Genomic DNA, 24,821 nt, shown 5'->3' with positions numbered 1-24,821 from the left:
GTGTTCTTACAAATTATTTAAATAGGGACTGGGGAATTTATTGGGTTCAAAATTTGATTTAAAGTTGCCAGCAATTACAATCTATATCTAAACATTGTGGAGATGGAGAAGCAGCAATTTTGGAGGGAATAAACAGTTTCTTTACTATAGTGCTTTGTTTTACAGATGCAGGTTAGTGGATTGTGAAATCAGTTTGGTGGGTTATGATTAGCATAGAAAGAAAATGAAATAGAATAGAATATATGCATGCCAGACTATCACATGCAATACGGGTAAGTATTGATGTAAAGCTTTTGTTTTATATATGTGTGTGTATATATATACACACATATACATGTATACGGTTGTGCATGTATATCTGTTGTTGGTAAAATGTATCAAATACAATGTATATTTTTTTCTGCGGAGATTCAGGATGGCTATTTAGGAATTAGGAATTAAAGAGAAAGCTGATGAGTAAGGGCTAGAGAAATCAGAATCATTTAAGTTATGACTCTCTAAGAGTTAGGAAATTTAAGGAAGAAAATTAATGTTTCTCTCGGCCTGTGGCCCTATTTAAGGAACATTCACTGTATGCCAGGCACTGCTCAGCACACACCACCTATATGGACTCATTTAATCTTTACAATAACACCATGAGGAAGGCACCATTATGGTCCTCATTTTACAGGTAAGAAGTGTGAGGAGTAGAGAGGTTAGGTCCCTTGACCGAGGTCACAGTGCTGGGAATCAAGCCCAGGCAGTCTGGCTGCAGGCTTCTGCTCCCAGCCACCAGGCCATGCTGCCTTTCTGATACATGGTCTATAAGAGATTGTCTAAGGAAACAAGACTTTATCTTTTAAAGATAAGAGTGTGTATTAGTTCTCACACTGCTAATAAAGACATACCAAAGACAGGGTATTTATAGGGAAAGAGGTTTATTTGACTCACGGTTCAGCATGGCTAGGAAGGCCTCAGCAAACTTAAAATTGTAGTGGAAAGGGACGCAAACATGTCCGTTACATGGTGGTAGGAGAGAGAATGAGTGCCAAGGGAAGGGGGAAGCCCCTTATAAAACCACCAGATCTCGTGAGAACTCACTGTCATGAGAACAGCATGGGGGAAACTGCCGCCATGATTCAGTTATCTCTACCTGGTCCTGCCCTTGACACATGGGGATTATTACAATTCAAGGTGAGGTTTGCGGGGGGGACAAAGAGCTAAACCATATCAGAGTGACAGCGAATAGTTGCCTTTTTAATAAAGAAAAACACATGCTTCAGAGTTCATTTGAAATTGACTCTTTAAGCATAAATTGTTATTTAATTTTAAAGTTTAGTATTTTAAGAATTGAATTTTCTCTAAAATTAAAAAAAAAACAGCACTGAGTGGCTCATGACAGTCTTCTCTTTCAGCTCCTACACATGCAGAGAGCCAGCCATGTAGTCCACGGAGCCATCTCCCTAATGGCAGCTCTCCCGGCTACAGGCATGATGCTGAGGGGAGAAGCAGCCTATGAGAAAGCAGTTTTCTAGACTCAGACCTACGGCACCGTAGCGAATGTCACAGATGGCATGGGAGAGGGAGTGATAGAAATAACTAACCCACAGGACCCCTGACAGCACTGCCGGGCTGACACACCAGGATCCTTCCTCAGAGAAGCCTCCCTCATCTAGGGTAATCCCGCTCCGATTTCCCCAGCGGGGCCTGAATTGGGGGAATGATAGCCTTTGTTTCCCTGAATGGGATGCTGGGTCAATTTTCAGGAGGCAGGAGAAAAATTAAAGGTGTAGATACAGATGGAAAATGAGGAAATTGGGACACACTCATGAATTATGTAGGTGGTTTTCTTTTCCTAACCATTACATTCTAACCTCCTGTGAGCAGAATCGGCATCATGCAGGTAACAGAGCTACCCAGAGCCAGCAGTAGCTGGTGCTTTCTGGGCTCCCAGAAAGCATGTTGCTTAGCTGAGGACATCTTCTGAATTTGGGAGCAGTTTGGAGGTGGGGCGTCAGGAGCAGGCTGGCTAAATCCACACACATTCTGGGAAGGAACTGGGGGGCAGGCGGTTTCCACATCAGCAGAAGCCTCTTTCAGTTGCCACATGGCTCAGTAGCCTGCTTGCCAGAAAGTCCTTGAGCACGTATTAAAAATTCAGCAGATCCAAACATTGTCTTTTCATGTACATATCACTGAATCGGGAGATTTTGTTTTGGGGCTTATAAGTAAATGGGGACCAGCGTGTATTCCTGACCACACCATCAACTTTCTAGAAAGGAGATTATAAAAGTCCTAATAATTTGTTAAATGGCCTTTTATCTGTAATATTTTAACTTCAGATGATGTGTTGATTTTTTGAATTATGTAATAGATATTTTCTCTTTAGGAATGTAAATCTCATTTATTCTTTGTAATAAAAATGCAGATGATGAATTAGCCATGCAGCATATAACTATACCCATTATTTTAAAAGAAAGTAATTTTAATTTGAAAAATAAAGATAAGAAGAGCAGTTTGGTGAAAGATAACAGAAGAAAGGAATTCCCAATGGGTTTTTAAATGAGAGCCAGAGAGTTAAGTTTTAGGTGCTTTTCCCTCTTGGAGTCTAGGACCCCCAATGTTCTTCTTGGGTCCAGGGACCATTCTTTGTTGCCGTTGGATAGTACAAAGAGTCAGGAACCTCATACATAGCAATAGGAATTCCTCTCTTTCTTTGCAACCAAAATGCGGAGGGAGAATTATCCCTGTATCTGATCATTGGAATTTCGCATTGCCCCCTGTGCCTGAGTCATGTCTTGTTACTTCTGGCCTTGTGACCTTGTTCTCACCAATTTTTATCTCAGGATCTGCAGTCCTGCCCCAGAACAGCCCAGTGGACCCTGCCCTGTGCCTCTGGCCTGTTCGCTCTTGCATTCATCCTGCCTGGGTTCTGGTGGAGTAGCCAGACACTCCAGTGTGAACCTCCCTGATGCTAACACGTGTGCTGGCCAACTGATAGTTTTCAATTGGCCATCATCTGAAGCAGAATTTTCTGTTAGTCAGACAACATTTCTTCATTTTGTCTACCTCATTTTACTTCATGCCAGTAGTGAAAGTTTTATTCTTTAAAGTTTCTCTCATACAGTTTTCTGTTACAGGAATAGATTAATTAGCCTATGGTGGATTAATACATATATAATTAATAAATAGGATCAGAAGGTATATATTCTTGGCTTCTGCAAATACACATTTACAATAGAATCTGTTTTGTTTTCATTGTGATTGCTTTGGGGATAATATGGTTGCACTAATCTCTCCCCATCCTAGTTTATATTTAAAAAGCTTCAGGTAGAAATATAACATCTTTAAAGTTGTTATGTAATACATTAGTTGCCTTTGAAAAAATCAAATACCAGAATTCCAACAAAATCGTTTTTGCCATTTTAATGCCTGAACATGTAAAATGTTTACTGGTTGGTTAGAGGAAGTGAATTTGCCCTAGTACAGTTATTCTCTGGAGAAAGCCATTCTTGTTAAACTGCAGAAGCACATTTTCATTAAATACAAAACAGCACTAGGTGAGAGAAGTAGCCGGCTGACAGAAAAGGCATTTGATAAACTGCGGTATGTTTAAAATGTGTGACCTGCACTATAGCCCCAGATTCATTTTACTGTGTGGCTTTCAACAATTAATGTGACAGATGGCTTCCAACAGCCTTGGAATTCTGATCTTTTGTGTCAAGCTTGATAAGTTTGGCAGCTGCTCTGGAAGGTTGTGGTGTCAACCTGTCCATCAGCTATTTGTACTTTAGTTCCAGTTGATGAGAGATGGCCATGACTGTAAGAGTATTTCTCATCTTCTTGAGAGGAAGCATCTTGGTTGGAATCTTTAATTCCAAAACATGCTTTGGAGAGAGAGACACGTGGCATTGCCATACAAAGACCCATCCATCTGGCCAGTCTACAAGGCGTTGAAGTCACTGACAACAGAAGTGGTTTCTATGTCTGCTCTTTCTATAGTATGTGGAATATATATAGTATATATTGTTTTCCCCAGTTTTAAAAAGTAAAACATGTCAAAGATTCATAAAAGATGGAAGAATGCATAATGATTTCCTTTATGTTTACCACTGAGAGTCAACGGATTTTAACATTTTGACATCTGTGTGTCTGATTATACTTTATCTGAATCACTAGTTCTTAACCTGGGGTGATTTTGCATCACTTCCCTGGACATTTGGCAGTATCTGGGGACATTTTAGGTGGTTACAACTCAGAGAGTGCTACTGCATTTCACGGGTAAAGGCCAGAGATGCTGCTAAACATGGTTCGGTGCACAGGAGAACCCTTCCACAACAACACAGAATTATCTACCCCCAAATGTCAACAGGACCATGATTGAGAACTAAAGGGTGTGTGTGTGTCTGAACCAACTGAAAGTGAGTTGTAGACATAATTACACTTCACTTCTAAATAACCTGACAAGGCCATGTTATTTAAAGGAAAAAAAAAAAAAAAAAAAACTCAAAGAGTCTCCAGAAATGGGTTAGAGAAGAAAGACACAAAGGGAAAAGTGCTAGAAAATTACATACAGGGGAAGGGAAGAGTCCAGCATATAAGGAAAAGGTGAAATCTGTTGGAAAACCTGATTGAGTTGTTGGTCACATCTGGGTCCTTGGCAGAAATGATCTGTATGGTTGTTCCAATCGCCACATCCTCAGGCACCTCCACAAAGTAAAAGCCAGGTTCAAACACGGGGGGCTCGTCCACGTCTTCCACACTGATGTGCACTGTTGTTGTGTCCTGAAATGGGCCCAAGTTCAGAAAACGCATCTCTAGGTGAGGATTGGCTCCCTCCACCTTTAAGGTGTAGCTTTTCTTCCTTTCAAAACTCAAGGGCTGAAAAGTAATGACAGGAAAGTTGATTTGCCACTGAGGTTCAAGATTCAAAATATGTCGAGGTTCAAAAGCATGCCCAGTATTGATGCTCGGTGGGAAAATTCTCCAATTCATTAAGTGGGAAAAAGGTAAAGGGGAAAGAAGGGAAATCTTTGTCTTGTTCTGTAGTTCTTGGTCTTAGTGTCAGTTTCAACACTTTGGGTAAAGAAGGTAAGATGTCAGTCACTGCAGATACAGTTAAGGAAGCCAGTTTGATAATAGTTTGCCCGTTTATTCTGGGCAAATTTGGCTTTAACTTGTCTACTCTTCAATCAGCCTGGTCTTTAGAGAGATCCTAGGGATGCCCTCAGTCGTGGGCCCAATTTGCCTAGGACTGTCTCAATTCTAAAATGAAGAGTTTCATTTCCTAGGACTCTATTCTGTTCCAGACAAACCAGGACAGTTGGTCACCTTATCTTTAGAGGTGCTTGCTCATTTGAAAAGACTTGACAACAATTAAGAGCAAGTTTGTTTTCCAAACACAAACTTCCGTATATATTCCATATATCTATTCTTTCTCTCTTTCTTTTTCTTTCTCTCTCCCTTTCTTTCTTTCTCTTTCTCTCTTTCTCTCTTTCTTTCTTTCTTTTCTTTCTTTTCTTTCTTTCTTTCCCTCCCTCCCTTCCTTCCTTCCTTCTCTCCCTCCCTCCCTCTCTTCCTCTCCCTCTCCCTCTCCCTCCCTCCCTCCCTCCCTCCCTCTCTCTCTCTCTCTCTCTCTTTCTTTCTTTCTTTCTTTCTTTCTTCTAGAATATTCATGCAACTGAGTCCTAGGCTTTTGTTTTTTCCCTTAAAAAAATTATTCTTGAGCACAAACGCAATGTTGATTCTTTACAAGAAACTGTGCCACACAAGGTTCTGAGGTGCTGTGTCAGATCAATGTTTGTATAGTTAGTTCATCATACGCAATCCCTTTTATTGTTACTATTACTTTTTGAGATGGAGTCTCGCTCTGTCACCCAGGCTAGAGTGCAATGGCGCGATCTCAGCTCACTGCAGCCTCCACCTCCGAAGTTCAAGTGATTCTCCTGCCTCAGCCTCCCAGGTAGCTTGGATTACAGGCATGTGCCGCCATACCTTCCTAATCTTGTATTTTTAGTAGAGATGGGGTTTCACCATGTTGGTCAGGCCAGTCTCGAACTCCTGACCTCAGCTGATCCACCCTCACCTCAACCTTCCAAAGTGCTGGGTTTACAGACATGAGCCACCACACCTGACCGACAATCCCTTTTAAAACCCTTATTTGACCTTTTAGAGTTGAAGAACCCAAGACTCAGGAAGCTCAGAAGCCTGTTGTGCGCTGACGTGTTTACAGCTCATCCACAAGGACTTTAATTTTGTCTATAAAATTCCATCGCATAAAATATAATTTTTTGGTTGTTCTCTTTTTTGATTTATTCCTGTCTTCAGAATTTTTTTTTATAATTCTCAAAATAAATACAGTGCTCCAGGGCAGAGCGTGAACTTAAAATGCCATTTCTGAAGAAGAATCTATTTTTGTTTAAAGCTGATGAACATGTGTGTTTCAAGCAACAGGTATTTCAGAACATCAATATTTTTAAAAAATCTCGGAATGTTAAGTCCCACAAAATAACAGTAGATAGCAAAGCAGTTACTAGAACTTAAAAGTTGTGTGTCAACTTTTAAGTAATAACTTACATTTTTCTAGCTAAACATCACTTTTTTTCATAAAATATGTTGAATGGCAGCACATTTTATGTTAGAGACATGTACCCATTTAAACAACTGCTTTGCTTTTCAGAAAAAAATATCTCTAGGTGTTGCTTTAACTAGATTTGTTCTTTTCTTTCTTAAAAAAAAAAAAAAATCAACTTTTTGGCCAGGAGCAGTGGTTCATGCCTGTAAGCGCAACATTGTAGGAAGCTGAGATGGGAGGATCTCTTGAGGTTAGGATTTGGAGACCAGCCAAGACAACATAATGAGACCCACATCTCTACCAAAAATACAAAAAATTAGCTGGGCATGGTGGCATGTGCCTGTAATCCCAGCTATTTGGGAGGCAGAGGCAGGAGGATGGTTTGAGCTCAGTTTAGAGTGAGCTATGATGGCACCACTGCACTCTAGCCTGAGTGATGGAGAGACACCTGTCTCAAAAAAATTACATTAAAAATGGATACTTAATAGATTTACATATTTTCAGGGTACATGTAATAATACATTCATAATAATTGTTATTTGCAAATTTTAATAAGGTTTTTTTGTTTTGTTACTGTTGCTGGGTTACTGCTTATTTAGTATTTACTTAGTGCCAGACATAGTGCTTCTTGTTTCATGGGTCGCCAGCCATTTCCATCCAAACCAAGAAGCCCCATTCAAACCAAGAAGCCCATCTCCACCAGCCAGCCTGCCTCCCTAGTTGTCATTGAAAAGGCAAAGTTTTCACAAACAGGGAAATCTGCCAGTCAGATTAATGATATGTTTAAAGGACTATTTTACCAGCTCACTTAATGCTTACTCCCTAAATCAAAACATTTTCCTTTCCTGGTAAATTACATTTATACGCTCTTAAAATTCTTTATGTATTTGTAACACAGTTGTGGACAATGTTGTTCATGTTAGGTTTGAGCTAGGCAAAACTTGTTTTCCCTTTTAATTTTAAATCGTTTTTCTAGTTTTGTGTGAAATTTGTATGTTTTAAAAAATAAGATGTTTACATACATTTTTATATTTACATACATTACATACATTAAAATTTTTAGTATAAAATTTGCAGGTTTTGAGTAGTGTATTGAGTCATGTGTCTACAGCAATAATCAAGCTGTAGAGCTGTTTCATCACCCCCGTGACCCTCACTCTGTGCCCCTTTGTAGTCAACCTCTCCCCTGCCACCCAGCCCCTGGCAAACACTGATTTATGTCCTGTTTTTATTGCAAGAATGTCATATAATGTCATATAAATTACATTCAGTATGTAATCTTTTGAGTTAGGTTTCTTTCACTTAGCATTTGAGATTCATCCATGTTGCATGAGTGAGGAGTTTTTTTTTTTTTTTTTTTTTTTTGAGACAGTCTCACTCTGTCACCCAGGCTGCAGTGCAGTAGTGTGATCTGGGCTTACTACAACCTCTGCCTCCTGGGTTCAAGCGATTCTCTTGCCTCAGTCTCCCAAGTAGCTGGGACTACACGTGTGTGCCACCACGCCTGGCTAATTTATGTATTTTTAGTAGAGGCAGGGTTTCACTATGTTGGCCAGGCTGGTCTTGAACTCTTGACCTTGGGTGATAGGCCCACCTCGGCCTTGGCCTCCCAAAGTGCTGGGATTACCGGCGTGAGCCACTATGCCTGGTGAGTTTGTTCTTTTTTATTTACAAGTAGTATTCTATTGTATGTATATACAACAGTTGATTTATCCATTCTTCACTAGAGATAACATTTGTGTTTTTTTCCAATTTCTGACAGTTATGAATAAACCTGCTATAAATATTTGCATACAGGGTTTTTGTGTGAGCATAAAATTTCATTCCACTGGGGTAAATACCCAGGAGTGGAGTTGTAGGATTGTAAATATATTTTTAACTTTATAAGAAACTTCCAGATGAATTTTCAGAAAGGCAGTACCAGTTTGAATTCCCACCAGGAGTGTATGAAGGCTCTAGTTTCTCCACATCTTTGTCAGCACTTGGTTTTGCCAGTTTTAAAATTTTTATGTATCCTAGTGTGTGTAAAGTGGTATCTCATTGTGGTTCTGATTTGCACTTCCTTACTGCCTCGTGATGCATCTTTCTATGTCTTCTTGAAGAGGTCTTTGTATATTCTTTATTCAAGTCCATTATCAGACATATGATTTGCAAATATTTTCTCCTAATCTGTGATTCGTCTTTTCATTCTCTTAACAGTGTCCTTTTTAAAAATTATTATTATATGTTAAGTTCTGTGATACATGTGCAGAACGTGCAGGTTTGTTACATAGGTATACACATGCCATGGTGGTTTGCTGCACCTATCAACCTGTCATCTACATTAGGTATTTCTCCTAATGCTATCCCTCTCCTAGCCCCCAACCCCGCGACAGGCCCTAGTGTGTGATGTTCCCCTCCCTGGGTCCATGTGTTCTCATTGTTCACCTCCCACTTATAAGTGAGAACATGCAGTGTTTAGTTTTCTGTTCATATGTTAGCATGCTGAGAATGATGTTTTCATCCATGTCCCTGAAAAGGACATGAACACATCCTTTTTTATGGCTGCACAGTATTCCATATTGTATATGTGCCATATTTTCTTTATCCAGTCTATCATTGTTGGGCATTTGGGTTGGTTCCAAGTCTTTGCTATTGTGAACAGTGCTGCAATAAACATACATGTGCATGTGTCTTTATAGTAGAATGATTTATAATCCTTTGGGTATATACTCAGTAATGGGATTGCTGGGTCATATGGTAATTCTGGTTCTAGATCCTTGAGGAATCACCACACTGACTTCCACAATGGTTGAACTAATTTACACCCCCACCAACAGTGTAAAAAAGCATTCCTATTTCTCCACATCTTTTCCAGCATCTATTGTTTCCTGACTTCTTTAATGATCGCCATTCTAACTGGCATGAGATGGTACCTTAATATGGTTTTGATTTGCATTTCTCTAATAACCAGTGATGATGAGCTTTTTTTTGTATGTTTGTTGGCTGCATAAATGTCTTCTTTTGAGAAGTGTCTGTTCATATCCTTCACCCAGTTTTTGATAGGGTTGTTTTCTTTTCTTGTAAATTTGTTTAAGTTCCTTGTAGATTCTTGATATTAGACCTTTGTCAGATGGATAGATTGCAAAAATTTTCTCCCATTCTGTAGGTTGCCTGTTGACTCTGATGATAGTTTCTTTTGCTGTGCAGAAGCTCTTTAGTTTAATTCAATCCCATTTGTCAATTTTGGCTTTTGTTGCCATTGCATTTGGTGTTTTAGTCATGAAGTCTTTGCCCATGCCTATGTCCTGAATGGTATTGCCTAGGTTTTCTTCTAGAGTTGTCATGGTTTTAGGTCTTATGTTAAGTTTTTAATCCATCTTGAGTCAATGTTGTATAAGGTATAAGGAAGGGGTCCAGTATCAGTTTTCTGCCTATGGCTAGCCAATTTTCCCAACACCATTTATTAAATAGGAAATCCTTTCTCCATTGATTGTTTTTGTCAGATTTGTCAAAGATCAGATGGTTGTAGATGTGTGGCATTATTTCTGAGGCTTCTATTCTGTTCCATTGGTCTATATTTTGGTACCAGCACCATGTTGTTTTGGTTACTGTAGCCTTGTAGTGTTGTTTGAAGTCAGGTACTGTGATGCCTATAGCTTTGTTCTTTTTTGCTTATGCTTGTTTTGGCTATGTAGGCTCTTTTTTGATTCCATATGAAATTTAAAGTAGTTTTTTCTAATTTTATGAAGAAAGTCAGTGGTAGCTTGATAGGGATAGCATTGAATCTGTAAGTTACTTTGGGCAGTATGGCCATTTTCACGATATTGATTCTTCCTATCCATGAGCATGGAATGTTTTTTCATTTGTTTGTGTCCTCTCATTTCCTTGAGCAGTGGTTTGCAGTTCTCCTTGAAGAGGTCCTTCACATCCCTTGTAAGTTGGATTCCTAGCTATTTTATTCTCTTTGTAGCGATTGTGAATGAGAGTTCACTCATGATTTGGCTGTCTGTTTTATCTGTTATTGGTGTATAGGAATTCTTGTGATTTTTGCACATTGATTTTGTATCCTGAGACTTTGCTGAAGTTGTGTGTCAGCTTAAGGAGATTTTGGGCTGAGATGATGGGGTTTTCTAAATATACAGTCATGTCATCTGCAAACAAGGACAGTTTGACTTCTTCTTTTACTGTTCGAATACCCTTTATTTCTTCCTCTTGCCTGATTGCCCTGGCCAGAACTTCCAATATTATGTTGAATAGGAGTGGTGAGAGAGGGCATCCTTGTCTTGGGCCGGTTTTCAAAGGGAATGCTTCCAGTTTTTGACCATTCGGTATGATACTGGCTGTGGGTTTGTCGTAAATGACTCTTACTATTTTGAGATATGTCCCATCAATACCTAGCTTATTGAGAGTTTTTAGCATTTAGTTGAATTTTGTTGAAGGCCTTTTCTGCATCTATTGAGATAGTCATGTGGTTTTTGTCATTGGTTCTGTTTATGTGATGGATTACATTTGTTGATTTGTGTATGTTGAACCAGCCTTGCATCCCAGGGATGAAGCCAACTTGATCGTGGTGGATAAACTTTTTGATATGCTGCTGGATTCAGTTTGCCAGTAATTGAGAATTTTCACATCGATGTTCATCAGGGATATTGGCTGGAAATTTTCTTTTTGTTGTGTCTTTGCCAGGCTTTGGTATCAGGATGATGCTGGCCTCATAAAATGAGTTAGGGTGGAGTTCCTCTTTTTCTACTGTTTGGAATAGTTTCAGAAGGAATGCTACCACCTCCTCATTGTACCTCTGGTAGAATTCGGCTGTGAATCTGTCTGGTCCTGGGGTTTTTTTGGTTGGTAGACTATTAATTACTGCCTCAATTTCAGAGCTTGTTATTGGTCTATTCAGGGATTCGACTTCTTCCTGGTTTAGTCTTGGGACGGTGTGTATGACCAGGACTTTATCAGTTTCTTCTAGATTTTCTATTTAATTTGCATAGTGGTGTTTATAGTATTCTCTGATGGTTGTTTGTATTTCTGTGGGATCAGCGGTGATAGCCCCTTTATCATTTTTCTATTGCATCTATTTGATTCTTCTCTCTTTTCTTCTTTATTAGTCTTGCTAGCAGTCTGTCTATTTTGTTAATCTTTTCAAAAAACCAGCTCCTGGCTTCACTGATTTTTTGAAGGGTTTTCTATCTCCTTCAGTTCTGCTCTGATCTTAGTTACTTCTTGTCTTCTGCTAGCTTTTGAATTTGTTTGCTCTTGCTTCTCTAGTTTCTTTAATTGTCATGTTAGGGTGTTGATTTTAGATCTTTCTCACTTTCTCCTGTGGGCATTTAGTGCTATAAATTTCCCTCTAAACACTGTTTTAGCTGTATCCCAGAGATTCTGGTATGTTGTTCTGGTTTCAAAGAACTATATTTCTGCCTTAATTTTGTTATTTACCCAGTAGTCATTCAGGAGCAGATTGTTCAGTTTCCATGTAGTTGTGTGTGTGTTGAGTGAGTTTCTTAATCCTGAGTTCTAATTTGATTGCACTGTGGTCTGAGAGACTGTTTGTTATGATTTCCATTCTTTTGCATTTACTGAGGAGTGTTTTACTTCCAGTTATGTGGTCAATTTTAGATTGTTGATGTGGTCAGTTATGTGGTCAATTTTAGATTGTTGATGTGGTGCTGAGAAGAATGTATATTCTGTTGATCTCCAGATGTTTGTTAGGTCTGCTTGGTCCAGAGCTGTGTTCAAGTCCTGAATATCCCTGTTAATTTTCTATCTCTTTGATCTGTCTAATGTTGACTGGGTGTTAAAGTCTCCTGCTATTATTGTGTGGGAGTCTAAGACTCTTTGTAGGTCTCTAAGAACTTGCTTTATGAATCTGGGTGCTCCTGTATTGGGTGCGTATACATTTTAGGATAGTTAGCTCTTCTTGTTGCATTGATACTTTTACCGTTATGTAATGCCCGTCTTTGTCTTTTTTGATCTTTGTTGGTTTAAAGTCTGTTTTATCAGAGACAAGAATGCAACTCCTGTTTATTTTTCGCTTTCCATTTACTTGGTGAATATTTCTCCATCCATTTATTTTGAGCCTATGTGTATCTTTGCATGTGAGATGGGTCTCCTGAATACAGCACACTGATGGGTCTTGATTCTTTGTCCAATTTGCTGGTCTGTGTCTTTTAATTGGGGCATTTAGCCCATTTACATTTAAGGTTTATATTGTTATGTGTGAGTTTGATCCTGTCATTATGATGCCAGCTGATTATTTTGCCTGTTAGTTGATGCAGTTTCCTCATAGTGTCAATGGTTTTTACAATTTGGTATGTTTTTGCAGTGGCTGTTATGGCTTTTTCCCTTCTGTATTTTGTGCTTCCTTCAAGAGTTCTTGTAAGGCAGGCCTGGTGGTGACAAAATCTCTTAGCATTTGCTTGTCTATAAAGGATTTTATTTCTCCTTTGCTTATGAAGCTTAGTTTGGCTTATGAAGCTTAGTTTGGCTGGATATGAAATTCTGGGTTGAAAATTCTTTTTTTTAAGAATGTTGAATGTTGGCTCCCACTGTCTTCTGGCTTGTAGGGTTTCTGCAAAGAGATCCGCTGTTAGTCTGATGGGCTTGTCTTTGTGGGTAACCTGATATTTCTTTCTGGCTGCCCTTAACATTTTTTCATTCATTTCAACCTTGGTGAATCTGATGATTATGTGTCTTGGGGTTGCTCTTCTTGAGGAGGATCTTTGTGGTGTTCTCTGTATTTCCTGAATTTGAATGTTGACCTGTCTTGCTAGGTTGGTCCTGGATAATACCCTGAAGAGTGTTTTCAACTTGGTTCCATTCTGCCTGTCACTTTCAGGTACACCAATCAAATGTAGGTTTGGTTTTTTCACATAGTCCCATATTTCTGGGAGGCTTTGTTCATTCCTTTTAATTCTTTTTTCTCTAATCTTGTCTTTATGCTTTTTTCATTAAGTTGATCTTCAGTCTCTGATATCCTTTCTTCTGCTTGATCAATTTGGCTGTTGATACTTGTGTATGCTTCACGAAGTTCTCACGCTGTATTTTTCAGCTTCATCAGGTCATTTATGTTCTTCTCTCAACTAGTTATTCTAGTTAGCAATTCCTCTTTTTTTTTTTTCAAGGTTTTAACTTTCTTACATTGGGTTAGAATATGCTCCTTTAGCTTGGAAGAGTTTGTTATTACCCACCTTTTGAAGTCCACTTCTGTCAATTTGCAAACTCATTCTGTGTCCAGTTTTGTTCCCTTGCTGGCGAGGAGTTGTAATCCTTTGGAGAAGAGGTGTTCTGGTTTTTGGGATTTTCTGCCTTTTTGTGCTGGTTTTTCCTTATCTTCATGGATTTATCTACCTTTGGTCTTTGATGTTGGTGACCTTTGGATGGGGTTTCTGTGTGGACATCCTTTTTGTTGATATTGATGCTGTTCTTTTCTGTTTGTTAGTTTTCCTTCTGACAGTCAGTTCCCTCTGCTGCAGGTCTATTGGAGTTTGCTGGAGGTCCACTCCAGACCCTGTTTGCCTGGGTATCACCAGCAGAGGCTGCAGAACAGCAAAGATTGCTGTCTGATCCTTCCTCTGGAAGCTTCTTCCCAGAGGGGCACCTGCTGGATGCCAGTTGGAGCTCTCCTGTATGAGGTGTCTGTTGACCTCTGCTCAGAGGTGTCTCCCAGTCAGGAGCCATGGGGGTCAAGGACCCACTAGAGGAGGCAGTCTGTCCCTTAGAGCTTGAGTGCTGTGCTGGGAGATCTGCTGCTCTCTTCAGAGCCAGCGGGCAGGAATGTTTAAGTCTGCTGAAGCTGCACCCATAGCTGCCCCTTCCCCCAGGTGTTCTTTCCCAGGGAGATGGGAGTTTTATCTGTAAGTCTCTGACTAGGGCTGCTGCCCTTCTTTCAGAGATACCCTGCCCAGAGAGGAGAAATCTGACAGTCTGGCTACAGTGGCTTTGCAGAGCTGTGGTGGGCTCTGCCCAGTTTGAACTTCCTGGTGGCTTTGTTTACACTGTGAGGAGAAAACTGCCTACGCAATCCTCAGTAATGGCGGACCCCCCCTCCCTCCACCAAGCTCCAGCATCCCAGGTTGACCACAGACTGCTGAGCTGGCAGCGAAAATTTCAAGCCAGTGGATTTCAGCTTGCTGGGCTCCATGGAGGTGGGATCCACTGGAAACAGAAGTGAATAGTTCTGTCTCACTGGCATTCCAGGCGCCACTGGGGTTTCTTTCCAAAAAAGAAAAAAAAAAAAAGACTCCTGCAGCTAGCTCAGGGTCTGCCCAAATTGCCGCCCAGTTTTGTGCTTGAAATCCGGGGCCCTGGAGGCATAGGCACCCGAGGAAGTCTCCTGGTCTGCCGGTTGCAAAGACCATGGGAAGAGCGTACTATCTGGGCTGGAGTGCACTTTTCCTCACAGCACAGTCGCCCATGGCTTCCCTTGGCTAGTAGAGGGAGTTCCCTCACCCTCTGCGCTTCCCAGGTGAGGGGACGCCCCACCCTGCTTCAGTTCACCCTCTGTGGGGTGCACCCACTGTGTAACCAGTCACATTGAGATGAGCCAGGTACCTCAGTTGGAGATGCAGATGTCACCTGCCTTCTGCATTGATCTCGCTGGGACCTGCAGACCGGAGTTTTTCCTATTCAGCCATCTGGCCACAACATTGTCCTTTGAAGAGCAGAAATTCTTAACTTCAGTGAAGTCTACTTTTTCTTTGGTGGGTTGGGATTCTGGTGTAACATGGAAGAAATCTTTGTCCAATCAGGATTACAAAGATTTTCTCCTATGTTTCCTTTTACAAATTTTTTAGTTTTAGGTTTTTACATTTAGGTGCATGATTCATTTTGAGGTTTTTTTGTGGGTGTATAACTGAGGCTTATTTCTTTATTTTTTTGCAAATGGTATCCGATTGTTCCAGCATCTGTTGAAAGCACTAGAGTGAGTTTTTAATTATTATTGAAGTTATTTTAAAGTAAGTTACTTAAGACTTCTAAACTATTTAAGATTATTGTCTCTCTCACTTCCACATTGTTGGAAATGAAACATTGCCCTCAATACTCTAAAGTTCATTATTTATTTATTTACTGAGACAAACTCTGGCTTATGTTGCCCAGACTGGTCTTAAACTCCTAGGCTTAAGAGATGCTCTCACCTCCCTCCCAAGAAGCTGCAACCACTATGCTCAACTCTTAAAATTAAAATTGCCCACACTTGATAATGTGAGTTTTGGCTTTTCCCTCTTGAATAGTTTGTGTTCTTTTTATTTTAAATACCAAATAATTATTTGTTTCTGTATTCATAATAGAAAATATAAAACCAATAATATCTGAGAACCCAATTTCCAAATTCAAGAAATGTCTTCAAGTTAGGGGATACAAAAACAAAAAGCCATTATATCGTTAAAAATTGAGTCATGAAAATTATGGCACAAAATAGTAATGCAACTTTAATTACTAATTACGAAGAATTAAGTATTCCTTTCTTTGTTCTCACAGTACATTATTATACTTCTTTTATAGCTTTTCTTTCATATTACAGATATTTCTTTCTGTGTTGATCCCACTCCCCATACTCAAGGGCAGAAGCCATGACTTAGTCAGATTTTTATTCCCCGGTGCCTAGCAAAACCAGAAACTCAAAGGGTAGCAAAAACCTAAAAAAAAATTGTTACATTGAACAGTACAAAAAGTTTCTCAATGTGAGTATTAGTATTTACTGGTTGAGTGATAGTATTTACAGATTTTATTAATGTATTTCAGTAATTTAAGATGCACAGTTTTAGACGTTTTGATATTTTAGAAATAGCATTGCTTTTCCAATTGATAATACCTTACAGTTGTTCTAGTGTCAATGGGAGGCAAAGGGATCTTGAGAAGCAGCAGTCGTTACTGCCCGTGCAAGGTAGACCTAGTCCAAGCTGTTCATGTTGTACTTCAGCGGAGTTTTGCACATTGTTGGTACTGCACGTGTTGAGCTTTATTGCCTTCTAAAATATCTTTTAAAATATTATATTATGATTTGGCATTGAAACAAGAGTTATTGTGTAGGGAGAACAGCATGGAAACAGCAGCATGGAGTGAATCTAACACTGGTGAAACAAATTTGTCTAACTGTGCCTACAAGAGTGCTTTACAGACACTAAGAAATAAGAAAGCATTGTATTATTTAAATTGGCAAGAACTTTTCTTCAATGACCCATAAAACAATGATGAGATTTATAATTCATGACATCTCAGATTTGATGAAATACAGAATTTTTGTTCTTTGTGACCTGCCTAAGAAGAGAATGGACTCTAAACAATTGCTTCTTGTTGTTGTAAGACAGAAGATATGCAGAAGACTAGAAAATGGCACATCATGCTCACTCAGAATAAAGAACATCCTGAAAATTATATATTTCAAATTATACTTCAAGCATTTAAGTTAAGAGACTGAAAATTGATTGATTGATTACTTAAAAGCTAAAAAGACCCAAGGGACTGGGTAGTAATCAGTGTGGTTTCCTAAAGACCCAATTCTATCAATTCAACTCAATTTCTCTTTTCGAAAAAGTATGTGCTTCTTAGACAAATAATAGGCCTAAGGGAAATAAATCAAAAGCAGAACTTTTGTTTCAATTTTATATGACATTATTAATGACAAAGTGGGAAGATGGGCATGGAGCAGACATCTGAGTGAATGTTATTCCAAAGCCATAGACTGAGCAGTCAGTGGCCTCTAAAGTATTTATTATATGTGATTTGTCCATCTACCCAACTTATTGACCCTTTTCTTAATTCCATTTTCTGGCAGCTCGTAAGTTCAGAAGAGAAATCAAAGTGACCTTGGCAAAATTGATATGTATTTTGATTAAACATAGATATCGTTTTAGTAATGACAGTGAAAAACAGTACTCCATCTTAAGAGGCTTCATGTTTTCTGCAGGTAAGGGAGCTGAAGAAAACCCATTTTGAGATTTCTTTCAGAGACAGAGTTGTTATAGTTAATAGACTTTTTAAAACAAATGGCTCGTAATAAAGTCTAAACTATATTGTGATAATCTGACATAAATATTATTTTATTATTTAGAATTATCTCAGACATTATTTTAAGACATAAGATAACATTTAAATATTTAGAACCCCCGAAGTTCTTTTTCTGGTTGCTTAATTGTTTGAATAGAGTTTTTGTACTAAAGAAACAAGCTGGTTGCGGTGGCTCACGCCTGTAATCCTAGGCCTTTGGGAGGCTGAGGCAGGAGTATCGCTTGAGCTCAGGAGTTTGAGACCAGCCTGGAAAACATAGGGAGACCTTGTCTCTACAACAACAAAATAAAACAACAATAACAACAAAAATAGGTGGCTGCGGCACGATCATGGCTCACTGCAGCCTCGACCTCTTGGCCTCAAGCAGTCCTTCCACCTCATGCTCTTGAGTAGCTGGGACTACAGGCTGCAGTGAGCCATGAGCATGCCATTGCACTCCAGCTTGAGCAACAGAGAGAGACCCTGTCTCAAACAAACAACAACGCAAAAATTAGGTGGCTGTGGTGGCACATACCTATAGTCCCAGCTAGTTAGGATGGTGAGGTGGAAGGATTGCTTGAGCCCAAGAAGTCAAGCCTGCAGTGAGCCATGATTGTGCCACTGCACCCCAGCTTGGGTGACAAGAGTGAGACCCTGTCTCAAACAAACAAACAAACAAAAAAAAAAAAAGAAGAAAAACCCAGTAATTCAAAAATTTGAGTATTTCCCTTATTTACAGTTACTAGTTATGGTTAGCAATGTATTATTGTTTACTTGAGGCATACCACATAGTAGGGGAACCTATGACATATACCAAAATAGTATTGTTATTTTAATCACCTATTATAATTCTAGCATGTGATATTAATTCTCAAAGAATGAGAATAAGAAATTATAGTATTTTAATTACATCTAGATTTACTTGATAATTTAGAAGTTAATCTCAGCCTTTTGCATTGTTTCAAGATGATTGTGTACAGGATAGAAAGATTTCTGGTTGGTGGAATTCTGGATCCTTTGCTGTGATTCTGTTCCTTTGCTGTGATTGATTGCATCTTAAATGAATATAGAACAAACATATGAACTCGTCCCTTATTCCCTTCTCAAGCAGTGTTAATTCAGTTCTATCAGATAGCATAGAAAAAAGTTATTATAAACACGTTAACTTGAGTTACATTTTAATGTTATAACTGTGGTTTTTGTCAAGGTTGTCAGTGGCCTCCATGTTCCTAAAGTCTGTGGTGAATTCCTGATGTTCTTATTTGACCTGTAGCAGCGTTTGTCACAGGTGATCACTCTATCCCTTGAAACACATTCTTCATGCCTTCAGAACACTGTACTTCCTCCATTTTCCTCCTGCCTCCCTGGTCGCCCCTCAGTCTCCTTGCCTGTCCTTACACTCCTTCCGACCTCTTCATGTTGGGGTGTGTAAGGGCTCGTTTCACTGTCCTCTTTCTGTCTATGCTCAGTCCCTTGTAATCTCATTTGTTTTATTTGCTTTAAGTACCATCTGTGTGCTTATGACTCCCAAATTTGTATTTCCAGCCCAGGACCCTTCTACAAACTCCTCACTCTTACAACCAAAGCCATGACATGTCTTTACTTGATGTCTAATAGACTCTGCAAATGTCACATGTATGTCCAGAACTGAATTCCAATACTTGTCACCCCTGCCACCTGCTCTACCTGCAGAGTTCCCTGTCTCAGTTAATGGCAACTCCATTCTTCTTATTGCTCGGTTGACTCTTCTCTTTCTTCCCTATCCTCATCCACGTTTTTAGGAAATCCTGTTGGCTCTACTTTCAAATTATGTACAGATTCTGACCACTTCTTATCACCTCCATTCCCATTACTTAGGTGAAACCGTCATCATCTCTTACCTGGATTATTGCAGTAGCTTCTCAGTTGGTCTCCCTCTTTTCATCCTTCTCTCCTTAAACTCCCCCCACCTCAACACAGCCTACTGAGTATTTTATAATGAAAACCCAGCCATGTCATACATCTGTTAAAAATCCTTCAGTCATTCCCCATTTTACTCAGAGTAAAAACCAAAGTCCTTATAGTTAGCCTATATGGTCCTAAATGATCTGGCTCCTTTGTTACTTTTCAGACCTCATCTCCTAAGAGTCCCCCACTCAACTCAGCCTTATGACCCCACCGTTGCTGTTCTTGAAATACAGCAGGCATGGTCCCACTTCAAAGCCTTTGCACTGGTGGACCTTTTGCTTGGAACACTTTCCTCAATAGTTCATGCCCATTCTCTTCTTTTTAGGACTGCCATGTGCTCTTTTCACAAAGAGTCACTGATAGCGAACCTCCCACACTGTTAACCTGCTTAACTCAGTGGTGTGACTCTGCTCACTGTAAGTCTTTGCATAAATGCCACTTCTCTGTGATACCAGTCCCAACCACCCAGTTTATTTAATTTTGTTTTTCCATAGGGTATTGGGGTACAGGTGGCATTTGGTTACATGAGTAAGTTCTTTAGTGCTGATTTGTGAGATTTTGGTGCACCCATCACCTGAGCAGTATACACTGCACCATATTTGTAGTCTTTTATCCCTCACCCCCTGCCACTCTTCCCCCCAAGTCCGCAAAGTCCATCGTATCATTCTTATGCCTTTGTGTCCTCAAAGCTTAGCCCCTACATATCAGTAAGAACATATGATGTTTGCTTTTCCATTCCTGAGTTACATCACTTAGAATAATAGTCTCCAATCGGCCGGGTGCAGTGGCTCATGCCTGTAATCCCAGCACTTTGGGAGGCTGAGGCAGGCAGATTACCTGAGCTCAGGAGTTCTCGACCAGCCTGGGCAACATGGTGAAACCCTGTCTCTACTAAAATACAAAAAGTTAGCCATGCATGGCAGTGTGCGCCCATAGTCTCAGCTACTTGGGAGAATTACTTGAACCTGGGAGGCGGAGGTTGCAGTGAGCCGAGATTGTGCCACTTTACTCCAGCCTGGGTGACAAAGCAAGACTCCATCTCAAAGAAGGAGGAAAAAAAAATAGTCTCTAATCTCATCCAGGTGACTGAAAATGCTGTTAGTTCATTCCTTTTTATGGCTGTGTAGTATTCCATCATATATATTTACCACAGTTTTTTTAATCCACTCTTTGATTGATGGGCATTTAGCCAACCTTCCAGTTTAAATTGGAAACCATCTTAGCTTTCCTGGCCTCACTTATTTTGTTCTATTCTGCTCCCCCCCATATCAATTATTACTTTCTAATAAACTACTTTAGTGACTTGATGTTTTGATTGTCTTCTTCCCTTGCTAGAATGTAAACTCCATGAGGGCAGAGATTTTTGGTTGTTTTATTTACTCTATATTAAATGCCTATAACAATATCTGGCACATAGGCGGCACTCAATAAATATTTGTTGAGTATATCATTTAAAATATATTGGGTTTTAAAATACATTCAACATAGAGAAGGAAGATTAAATCAATGAGTTTTAAAACTAATGTATTTCATTAGATATATATTTGCTAGGGAGTTAAAGATTCAATTTTTAAAAAGTTTTATCTTCTAGCTGAGTATATCCATATGTGCTTTATGTCACAGAAAGAATCGATAGCTTATCTTGGTACCTTATCATAAAACAAAGGAATTTCAAGTGATAACAGCCATTCAGCAGGTATGTTTGATAAAGCTTTTTCAAGTTTAATTAGAATTTACAGATCTTTGAGAAGCAATTAAAAAATGCCTGCCTGTTATTGATTAATAAATAATATTATGGCTTGCTTTATTGGTATGTATGGGATGCTACAATGCATGTGTTATTCAAGTGCAAATATTGATCAAGTCATTAACATCATTAGAAAATTAAGCTACAACAGTTTTTTAAGTGACTGGGTAGAGGGAATGTATTTAGAAATATATTTATAATATATTTTTATCATGACCTGGTACGTTTTCAGTAAAATGATGGCACAGCCAGTGTTTGCATGTAAACATAAGAATTAAGAGGTTTTCTGTTTTTTTTTTTTTTAAATAATAGGAAAGCGCTTTTATCAGAGGATTTGAAGCAATGCATATCAGTAATACAACAGTCCTTACTAGCATTTCATAAACATTCAAAGCACCCATGAAAATGGTTTAGAAAAAGGAGTTGGATTACCTTCTTCACAGTTATGATACCAACTTGGAAATTGGGATCTGTGCTAATGTCAAAGGCATCTGCACCATCTCCATCCACAATAGTGTATTTCATCTCTGCATTTATGCCTTCATCCAAGTCCTTGGCAAACACTCTCCCGACAGTGGAGCTAATTGGAGCTGATTCCAACACACTCATCTGGTAATGTTCTACAAAGAAAAGCCAGGACACGCACTCTTGATAATCCGTCAGTATAAAAAATGCCTCATCATTATCATACCTTATCGGGGTGCTGTGCAAAATACCTTTCTTCTGGGTTCAAAAAGTAAAACTTGAGTTTTTACAGATAAAACTAAGGTCCATAAAGGCTGAGCAAACGGTCATACAGGCCATAGCCTGTATTGGATGTTCAATAAAGAGGAGTAAAAAAGCTTAAGTAGAACAGGGTGAAAGCAGAACGACTTAGTCCTAGTGACTGTAGCTTGAGTGGTAGGAAGTACCTTGCATTCAAATCTTTTAGTACTTCCTAGTGAACTGAAGTATTTCCTTAAATTGCAGTTCCTTCTGAGAGTGATAAACGTTGTGGTCACAAAGTGTGTATTTATTCTGTTTACACTTCAAATGTCCACCTTTTCTTTCATGGCCTGGCCCGTGTGCTGAGTGCCTGTCTCTACGACCATTTGCTCAGAGGTCATGGAGATCAGTGATCTATAAAGGGGGAGCAGCCATGGAGAGCAAGCTCCATCAGCTCCATGTGCTGCCCCTCAGTGTGTCCTTGTACCCGAGACTGCTCTGGGCTGCCTCTCCATGGACAGATCCTTCATGCTTCTTGTTTTCTTGTTCCAGAATAAAATACTAAAAAGGTTCTCACATATGTAAGACTCTGAGAGTTGGTCATATCCTTTTGGACATGACATCCTGAGCTCACAATTACATTTAGTTCACTTTCATCTCCATGAATTCGTATTTTTACCAACTTACCTTTTCTGGGGCTCAGCTTTTTGATGTTCTTTGTTATTTTGTCAATCATAATGTGACTGACTAAATAACAAAGAAAAATCACACAATCACATTTTTCATATGTACGTGTTCCCTTTTATTCTAATATGCTTTGTAAGCTATAGCCTCGGGTGTGAGGGCTTGAGTTTCACAAAGATTCAGGGAGGTTGACAGCACCCAGCCAGCTCACAGCACCCTGCCTTGCACAGAAGAAGAAGTGATGCCTGTTCTTTACAAACATGAGCCAGGAAATCTTTAAAGTTTGTACTAAACTGGCAGGCAATTGGATTTCATGATCTCTTTCCATTTACTTCCAAAGTTGTTGATGGATTACACTTTGCTGTTGCAGAACTTTTGGGAAAAACAAGCATCTGCCTACAGTGTTCCTCATCCCAATCAAGCTATGTTATATGTTTAAACATCTGCATACAATTTCTATACATGATACATTATATTATAAATAAATAGCTTGAGATCTTGATGTTTCATTATATTTGAGTCTATTAAAGGTGACTGAGCTTGTTCAATGTAAAATAGTAGGTGTGTCATTTTGTCAACATTCCATAATCAGTTATAGTCATATTTGTGAAAAAGAAGCAAAATGGAATTCCTACAATGAGGACTCATTAGATTAATTAGGCGTAAGAGGATAGCCAAGATAGGTTTATGGAATATCAAGGTTATCTAAACTTAGTTTTAGCAAATAGATGGGGAACTATTTAATGAAGAGAGAATGCAAAGTTTTAAAAGGTCAAAAAGGAGGAAGCAGTGATAATGTGTGTAGAATGCATAGAGACACAGAGATTTAAATTTTTTTACATTTTTGTTTTGTCTTCCATGAAACATAATCCATACTTCCACTCTATCCTAGAGTCTCCATTAAAACTATATTTTGAAAAAGTGACAACTTAAAATGTGTGCTTTAGAATGGTGTTAGGATGTTGTTTTGGGGCTGGGTGTGGTGGCTCATGCCTGTAATATCAGCACCTTGGGAACCTGAGGAAGGCAGATGATTTGAGCCCAAGAGTTCAAGACCAACCTGGGCAACATGACAAAATCCTGTCTCTACAAAAAATACAAAAATTGCTTGGCATGGTGGTGTGCACCTGTGGTTCTGGCTATTCAGGAGCTGAGGTGGGAGGATTGCTTGAGCCTGGGGGTTGAGGCTACAGTGAGCTAGGATTGCACCACTGCAGTCCAGCTTGGGTGACAGAGCAAGACCCTGTCTCAGAAAAACAAAAAAAAGATCTTGGTTTGGGAGGCAAGGCTAAAACCCCAGTAATCCTTGTATTGTGTTCTGCTACTGTGAAGCTGCCATGTTTGGGGTAACGTGACTCCTGGCAATATGTCAGAAGCCATCTACCTTTGAGCTATGTAATAACTTGAGCTATGTAATAACTTGAGCTATGTAATAAGCTGGTTGTACCGTCCCTTCTGCCTCCATCAGAGACACCTGTCTAGTGTCAAATGTAAAAAGCCAAATAGTTCAAGGGTGTTCAAGAATTTATAGTCTGTAGTGTGAGTAATGTGAGCCCTTCATGAAGTAATGAAGATGGAACCCACAGGATCACTAAAGCAACACAAAGTCCATCCATGTGGCATTTCACAAACTGTTCTGTGATGCTCTCGTATTCTGCACTGTCAGACCAAGAAACTTAGGAACTTACTCACTTGCACCCTTTGTGAAATGCTTATCTAATATCCTGCTTTTTCCATCATGAATGCTTATGGGACCTTGTATATTCCATTTGCGTGTAAATATTTGAGTTCTCCTGTGTTTACATAGATACAAGGGAAGGTTCACTTGGTCTGACTGATTCAGAATGCAACTGTTCATCTGACGGTCTGGCTAGTCTGGCTAGACTCTTTCTCCTTTTAGTTTTTTTTAAAGCCCTATTTACCTAGCTAAGTGTTTCACCTGGAATTGCACTTCCTGCTCTCATTTCTCCTGCTGCTTCCTTCAGGCATCTGCTTCTCAAACTCACATCTCCGTTCCTGGGCTCTGTTCCACAGTCATAGCTCTATATTTCCACTTTCCTTAAGGACATTCAACCTGATTGTCCTGCTGTCACTTCGTATTTAAATCTGAATTTGTCTCCCTCCTACACTGCCACTCGTTCCATTATGCATCCTCTATTTTTATTAGTAGTACAATCCTTCTGCCTGTCATCCAGAGTGAAAACATTGTTGTCA

General features: G+C 39.4%; 1 protein-coding gene across 3 annotated transcripts in view; it reads right to left on the bottom strand.

Moving 5' to 3' along the window:
- CDH20 (cadherin 20) overlaps positions 1-24,821 on the bottom strand; it is a 220,828-nt gene that overhangs the window by 23,213 nt on the left and 172,794 nt on the right. For all 3 annotated transcript variants that reach the window (XM_033238876.1, XM_033238884.1, XM_033238893.1), the window contains 2 exons: positions 21,651-21,838; positions 4,607-4,860 (listed from right to left, as the gene is read on the bottom strand). In XM_033238876.1, the coding sequence (XP_033094767.1) occupies positions 4,607-4,860; positions 21,651-21,838 (442 nt within the window). The remainder of the gene's footprint in view (positions 1-4,606; positions 4,861-21,650; positions 21,839-24,821) is intronic.

The sequence above is a fragment of the Trachypithecus francoisi genome, unplaced genomic scaffold (assembly GCF_009764315.1).
Source record: "Trachypithecus francoisi isolate TF-2019V2 unplaced genomic scaffold, Tfra_2.0 Contig01474, whole genome shotgun sequence".
Taxonomy (NCBI): Eukaryota; Metazoa; Chordata; class Mammalia; order Primates; family Cercopithecidae; genus Trachypithecus; species Trachypithecus francoisi.
The sequence above is the reverse complement of the archived record's forward strand: the minus strand, read 5'-3'. Positions and strand labels throughout refer to the sequence as shown.